The sequence below is a fragment of the Cystoisospora suis genome (genome assembly GCF_002600585.1).
Source record: "Cystoisospora suis strain Wien I chromosome Unknown contig_497, whole genome shotgun sequence".
Taxonomy (NCBI): domain Eukaryota; phylum Apicomplexa; class Conoidasida; order Eucoccidiorida; family Sarcocystidae; genus Cystoisospora; species Cystoisospora suis.
In genome coordinates, this window is record NW_027153298.1 from 10574 (window position 1) to 18154 (window position 7581).

At 49.0% G+C, this 7581-nt stretch overlaps 2 protein-coding genes across 2 annotated transcripts in view; one reads left to right on the plus strand and one right to left on the minus strand.

Moving 5' to 3' along the window:
• CSUI_001257 (uncharacterized protein) overlaps positions 1-4311 on the minus strand; it is an 8123-nt gene extending 3812 nt beyond the window's left edge. Inside the window, exons 1-5 of the mRNA XM_068061463.1 lie at positions 3701-4311; positions 2758-2842; positions 1967-2000; positions 1554-1646; positions 584-692 (exon numbers count right to left, since the gene is read on the minus strand). Of these exons, the coding sequence (XP_067926559.1) occupies positions 584-692; positions 1554-1646; positions 1967-2000; positions 2758-2783 (262 nt within the window). The 5' untranslated portion in view covers positions 2784-2842; positions 3701-4311. The remainder of the gene's footprint in view (positions 1-583; positions 693-1553; positions 1647-1966; positions 2001-2757; positions 2843-3700) is intronic.
• Positions 4312-5600: 1289 nt separating this feature from the next.
• On the plus strand, positions 5601-7334 carry CSUI_001258 (zinc mynd-type containing 12 family protein; the record flags this gene model as incomplete). The annotated part of the gene is made up of 4 exons (XM_068061464.1): positions 5601-5821; positions 6108-6249; positions 6731-6902; positions 7150-7334. The coding sequence occupies exons 1-4, from the start codon at positions 5709-5711 to the stop codon at positions 7332-7334; spliced, it is 612 nt and encodes a 203-aa protein (XP_067926560.1). The 5' UTR covers positions 5601-5708.
• Positions 7335-7581: the final 247 nt, after the last annotated feature.

Below are 7581 nucleotides of genomic sequence, written 5' to 3' on the forward strand. Positions count from 1 at the left end.
TATGAATGTATGTATCTATGTATGTATCTATGTATGAATGTATGTATCTATGTATGAATGTATGTATGTATGTATGTATGTATCTATGTATGAATGTATGTATGTATGTATCTATGTATGTATGAATGTATGTATGTATCTATGTATGAATGTATGTAGCTATGTATGTAACTACGTATGTAACCATGTATGTATCTATGCATGTATGTATGTATGTGTGTATGTTATGAATCCAGGTATGGCTGTACGCATGCTTGACTCTCCCTCTACCTTTGACGTGTATTACTACGGCAACTCCTCAGCACCCCCGTGTGGCTAGCTACGACACTGACCCTCCCCTCCTTTCCTTGGTACAGACGTCTCTACCACGTGTGAAAATATCCGCCGATGTAGGGAGATTGGTAGTAGATAGATAGATAGACTGAGATAGATAGATAGGTAGATAGATAGATTAATAGATTAGAGAGAGATAGATAGATCAATAGTGTTACACGTGTACATCCGATGTAGAGAGAGAGAAGAGAAGAGGAAGAGTCTCCGATGAGAGGGAGGAGATTTCTGTGAAAGATGAAGTTGCTCTTACGCATAACAATTGCAGCGGACTTCCATACAGGTGCCCCTCGAAAGACTCCTGTCGCTTTAAGAACGAGCGTCGCTCCTGTACCTGCGGCTACACCTGCAACGTGAGGTCTCTGAAGAGAAAGTCATGAGAAGTAACATGATGGAGAACCTCTCTTTCTTCTTCATATAAGAAAGAAAGGTTTTTATTTACGCGTACACGAACTCGAAAGAAAAGAGAGAAGATACCGAGAATGAACGGGTGGGGGAGAAAGAGAAGGAAGAGAGATGTTCTCTCTCAATTCTCCAGACAGATGTGAATTAAGATGAAAAAGAACAGAAAGAGGAAAGAAAAACCTGGTCTCTCTGAGAAAGGATAGATAGCTGTCTTCTTTAAGAGAAAGACAAGCACTCTTTTTCTGTGTAGGAGATGGCAGGATTCTCATCCTAGCCAAGAGGGAACGAGAGACGCAAACAAATATGCACTTGGCACTCCTTACACCTCATACACCTGCCCCAATGAAGATAAACAACTTCCCATGTCCTCTCTCGTGTATAGATAGAAAGATTAAAGATAGATAGATAGATAAAGATAGATAGATAGACTAAGGATAGATGGCTAGATAGATAGATCGATAGACTGAATAAATCTGGATAGATAAGAGTAGAAGGAAGAGAACGTTCATTTATGTTCTATACACGTTGATCTGATCGAAGTTGCTCCACGAGACGTGTCTATTCGTGTATGAAGAGGCGGCAAGCTATCAACAAGAAGACGAATATAACCCTTCCTTCGTAGACAGAAGAGTACGAAGAAGTTTCTTGCACGCGAGTATGTGAAAGGAGAGATATGAAATGAGAGAGAGAAGAGCAGAAGAAAGGAAAAAGCAAGATATGATGAGAAAGTAGAAAAGAACGTTTCAGCGAGGAGAAGAAGAGGAGTGAATCTTCAAGTCGATCCCATGTGTGTGCTTGCCTCTCTCTCTTTTCCTTACCACGTCCATCGCATGCTTGGCAGCTGCCTCGATCTGCGCGAGGGTCATGTGCTCTCCTCCTGAGTTCATTTCATTTATCAACACCTGTAAAGTCTGCAACAGAAAGAAAGAAAGAAAGACCATTCAGCTGGAGAGGTCTATAGATGTGGCTCGAGCGAGAGACACAAACACCTAGGATGTCTTTTATCGGCTCTTCTCTTCTTCAGTATCTCGGTCATGCCCCATAGAAGGGAGACAGAGACAGAAACCTCCCCTCTCTGTCTCTCTCTCTTTCTGTTGCGCGAAGTCGACATCCTAGCTGCCTTTTTCGAGGAAGGCGCACCAGGCTGTATGACGGAGAGAGAGAAAATGAAAAAGAAGAAGAAGAAGAGGGGGGGGGGGAGAAACAACAAGGGAGATGTTTCACGTCTTACCTGCCCGACTGCCTCTGACTCTTTCAAGGCTGTTCTGCGTGGATGCGGCACAAGATAGAAGAAAAAGACAGAAAAGAAGAGAAGGAGAACGAAAGAAAGAAAGGAGATGTCTTCGAAAGAACGAAAGAAAGAAAGATGAGTAAAGTTGACTCAAAACTGAAGATGGTGTCTACACACCATCCTTCTGTTACGAAGCAGAAAGGCAGAGGGGAGAAAAGGAAGATGCCTCCTCTTCGTGATAAGGTTGTAACGAAAGAAGCGAAGGCTTGGCTGGACTCGTGATAGGAGATTGCGGTAGATAGAAGATGAACGATGGATAGGGGCGAGGGTCTTCTTCACTATGTCTTGTTCCATATGGAGCATGCAATCTAGAGAGAAGAGAAAGAGAAAGACGAAAGAGACAGAGAAAGATGAAGGAAAAGAGAGAGAGAGAGATCTTTAGTGAAGAAGGAATCGATGGTCCTTCTCTCGAAAGGTATGAGAGGTAGTCCGACAAAGACTTGAGAAGAGAGAGGATAGAGAAGAAGAGAACAGGCAAGGAAGAAGAACGGCATCAGAATGTATGAAGAAGAAGAAGAGGGATCGATGGGGGGAAGTTGTTTAAAGGCAGGCAGGCAGGCAGAAAGAAAGAAAGAAAGAGAGAATAAAGAAGACGTAAGTAAGTAAGTAGAGACGGGGTGAGTCAAGTGGATAGAAGTTGAAGAAGGAGTGACGTGTGTGCCACTGTTCTCACTTTCGAGTGTCTATACACAACGTGTCTTTTGATCTTCTTCTTGTTTCTTTAGCCTTACTGGATATCAGCAAAGAAGTTTGCCATCGTGAAGTGAAAAGCTTGTATCAGGAGACAGCAGAAAGCGAAGTCGTTGCACGCATTAACTAAAAAGAAAAAAAGAAGCACAAAGAGATAGACGCTGTCAATCCAAATCAAAAGACATACAAAAGCCTTATCTGTCTCGGGGCTACATCAAGCAGTTTCTCTCAGTTCCTCGAGAGGAGACCGGATATATGTAGAGAAGAAGAAACGTCGAGTAAGATCGACAGTTCATCCCTTCGCTCTCCTTCATGCATCAGAGAGAGCACACTGTGCGTGGAGGATGAATTCGCCCAGGGCTCATGTGTAGTTAGACTAGAGGCAAGGAGGATAAAAATAGAGCGTAAGAAAACGTTTCTTCTGAGGAAGTACGTCCAAAAAGAACCACAGAAAGGTAACATACGTAGAAGGACGAGGAAAGCAATGAGGATCGACTTGTGTGTTGTCAGGGCGGACACGCGCGTGATTAGAGAGAAAGGGTCGGGAATGTTATCAGTCCGTGTTCTTACTGCTCGTCGTTCTAAAAGGCTAAGAGGCAGTATCGGCATCTCTTGATAGGATGTCTATTTATCTATCTGTCACACACTGTCAAAAGGGCTCCACGTCTCCAGCAGAGAAAGAAATGGGAGAGATGTGATCCATACGATGCGAATGAACGTTGGGAGAGGCGACGCGAATGTGGTGAACGGGTAAGTCAGACACAAGAAGAGAATGCTAGGGTGTTCGTTCCTTGGCAGAGAGACAGTCGTCAGAGAAGTGACGGGGAGCGATGAAATCCGTAGGGTCCCTTAAGTAGGGAGAAAGCTCCTTAGCGGTGTAAAATAACGAAAAGTAAAGAACACAGGACGGCCGTAAAGCGAGGAAGTCAAGTAGATGTCGAGTGAAGTCAGCGATGGGATGAGAATTCATCTTGCGCATCTCACATTGTGAGATCTCTCCATTCCTTGTCCTCGTCTTGCGGCACACGGACAGAATCGTAATCAGGTGACTGCCGAAGGAGGGGATGGCTGGTTGAAGGTGACGAACGAGATGACTAGGGATCGAGAAGATCCACGTGGCACATAGGACACTAGCAAATCGGTAGCTGGCAGGAAGGAGGACAAATGCAAGCTTTAATTCCACAGGCAGTTAGATAGGTTTCTTAAGGAGGTGGCGAACAAAAAGTCAGAAGCAAAGAAGGAAAAGGTGGGCAGTCAAGTAGATCCAGGGGAATTGTTGTGACCAGGGGTGTTTTCTCCTTTTGTGCTCAAAATCTGTGTGCATGCACTGGCTGCTTTTCCCAAACACGATGATTCGAGAGGTATTCTCCTGGATGTTGCGAAAGAACTGCGGAAGTACAAGATGATGGACGCGCCTTTGACAAATAGATGAAGCGAAATCCGCTTAGAACGTGTATCGGGAACAGTAGGAGTCTTATAAGATCCGTGATGAGTCAGATGATGGCTCCTGACACATGGACTCCACGAACTGCTCCCGTATGAAGTCAAAACTCAACTTTCCTTGCCTGCATCTTGGGAAGGCATGCAGCTTGTCTAGCAGATTACTCTTCCCGATTTAGCCGTGGGCAGGAATGTTCCAGGGTATAAGTGACTGGACTATTAGCCGAGTGTGCAAATTGCCGGCCTGAATTTGGTATTACACATTTGTGTTGCGCAGAAAGACATTCCTCTGTGTCTTCGGCGCTAGACAAAGCCTTACGTGCGCTGTCCACAAGACTACAAGTGATAACACGGTGAGCGCTGCCACCGTGCGGCTAGACTCCTCTTGTCAGTTCGGAGGTGAAGCAGACCAAGAGAAGTTCTTTAGCTGATAGTAGTGCAGATGTGCTTTCCTAGGCTTGAGGCCTACTGCACGTAGTGTTTAACCATGGAGCGTTCTGAATGTCGCAGACAGTCGCGAGCCGATTGCCGATGCATGCGGTGACTGAAAAATCGCGTGTAGCACTGAAATGCCGAAAGCATTAGCAGATGGCGTTCTCGGAGAGGACCCACTAGGGATCCGCCTACACCGTGTATGTGAAGTCTTCTCCCTCAGAACTATCAGAGAAGTCACCTAAAGTGAAGGCTGGAGAGGTTTGACGCGGGTGCCGTGACCGTCGTATGCATGTGGGTCCCTTCAGTGTCTCCAAATAATTCAAAGACTTTCGAAAGCATCGAAGCCTCTCTCGTGACAGCCAGCAAGTCGAGTGAGTCTGGCGTGCATATGCGAGAGATGCACCAGTACCCACTGAGATCGGCAACAGTTACCTAAGAAAGCTGTGTCATCTGGGACCAGCTTCTCAACCTGGAGGTTCCGTTTTTGCTCGAGACTCTCTCGGTTGCCGCGTGTGGTCGCTCAGCAGAGAACGGGCGTGCGGACTCAGTACCGCAAGGCAGAGGAGACTTTACAATCAACCGAACTGGCGACGTGGAGCTGTGCCGGCTGTTTCAATGAACGGCGATTGTCGGGCGCCCCCAGAAGGGCAGGATTGCGGTCAGCGAGTGAAACACAGATACACAGCGTGGCAGAGGTTTTGTCAAACTGCACAAATATAGGGGGCTCCACAGGGGACCATACTGCAGCCGGTGCGAACTAGGAGACTTCCTGCATTCCTTCCCCTGACAGCTTTTGCGGGGTGCGGCGGGCGCATTCAGAGGACCCTTGTTACTCTTTCAGAACGCAAACCGCAACGCAGCAGGAGCTTCTGAAGATAGACTGCGCGTACGTTCTGCCACCAGAGACTGGGCGGGGCGACCTGTTCACAGACCCGAGCCATTGTCAGGCGCCAGCCAGTAGCTGGGCGCAGTCATCTGCACTCTAGGGGGGCTAACTTGCTTTCCTAGAAAAAGAGGGTCGCTCAAGCCACCGGCGACTCGGCCGCTGCCCAGCGCGTCTTTAACGAAGGAAGTAGAGAGGATAGAGTTCTCAGATGTTGCAGCTCCCCGATCCGCTATGTCGGCCGTAAAGATTCAGAGGCTCGCCCTACCGAAGGGCGTCAATCTGAAATGCGAGATCTGCGGCGAACCAGCCACGTTTCGATGTCTTGAATGCCCGACATTCTACTGGTAAGCCGACACCATCGCCCGATCTTCCCCAGCTCTCGGGCCCTCTCAGGGGAAGAAAAGATACCAGGCATCGTAGGGGTGCCGATCGATGTTTGCGTGCCAGCTCAGCCGAGGGTGCCAGGCGCCGCAAGGTGTCTCGCGCCACCTGGCCAGCAGTGTAGACGATAGAAGATTCTTAGCGAAGATCAACAGCAGTCGCCTGTATGACCATGGAGACCTGGAGCTGTTCCGCTTGTATGGCTGTTAGTTAGTCTCCGCAGTGAGTGTAACCGTTGTATCTGTTTAGCACACAAGAACACTTCGAGACGGACTGGTACGGTGTGCTGCACCGGATCCATCGAGACGTCACAGCACTCCGCGAAGAGAGGAAGACTGTCGGGACAGAAAAGGACAGGCAGCAAAGAGAAAAGGACCTTCAGGCGATCAGGGTGAGCACCGCCAAATAAGTTTGCCTCGTACGAGCTGCGCGAACCTCCGGTCCGAACAGTAGCAGCGAACAATAGCAGCAAAAACTCTGTCGGGGCCAGCCGGATGCACTTTTTCTGACCAACCGATTGACCTAGCGTTGTATCCCGAAGTGAAAGAATGCAAACGTGTCGCGAGAAAAAGTCGGGAGGGCTACGGGCCGGGCAACGATACCCCGTTCATCATTTGTGCGCCCGGTGCCGACAGGCTCACTAGAAAGGACAAACGGAAAAAAAAGAAGGCGAGGGCTAACATCCGTGCGACGCATAAAATGAGGGCACTCAGACACCAGCTTCAACGCAGTAACCACGCGGGCTTTATACGTCTACTTCTCGGGGTAGTGTGAAGTCGGACCTCCCGCGGATGAGAATCTGGGATCTGTGTGAAAGTACGCGTTCGCTTCTTCAAGGGAGCTCCCGTGCTTTTGGGTCTGACCATCTTCAGCGGAAGGTCCTAGAAGTTAGTCGCGCAACGGCACAGAAATGTGTAGTACAGGGAAAGTATCAGTACGCCGCCGCCGGCGCTCTGTACGCCCTGAAGATGGCCGAGGTTCTGTACGGCCAAGACGCGCCCGAGGTCGTGGCAGCTCATCTCCTTCTCGCGGAAATTCACTTGGGTACGAATGGAGTTCTGCTTCTCACTCACCCCGCGAAGCTGTTCATTGCTTAATCCTAGCCGTCGGCCGCCCCGCCTTGAAGAGGGTCAGTGCTCTCCGTGTCGTCTCCGACAGCAATGCGAAGCTACCCCAGGGAGAGAATGGGGAGTACAGGAAACCTGCCCAACCACCGACAATGAAGAGAGACGACCGGAAGGGCTCATCGAAGAGTATCGGAAGCTACTGTGTTGCCCTGCTTTGGTTACAGGTCTTCAACGTCTCCAGTCCGCTGAGGAGCTCCTCACGTTAGTAAGGTCGCGACACACGCATCAAGTCCTCGGTCACGCGCGGCGAGGACTTGATGCGGGCACGGTCATGAGAGGCGCATTCGCTCTTGAAAGGCTGAAATCCCTCTCCGATTTGTCCGGATATGTGAAAAACTGGCAAGAGTAGATGGGTTTCGTAAGCTGTAGTCATCTCCACTACACATGGCGGCAGTCCAGTGTGCTCATCTGCTGACGGTTCGGCACGGTCTACATAGATCAGACAACTAGGAGCACCGAGGTACAGCCTCTGACCGGGAAAACCAGGTTGTAAAGCGCGGTGAGCTCTCTGCAGACAATCGCATTTGGCGCTCCACAACTCAGCACTGGCGATCCTTCCTCTTGGTCCTTGCTGGAGCTACTATGCGGGACTGGCG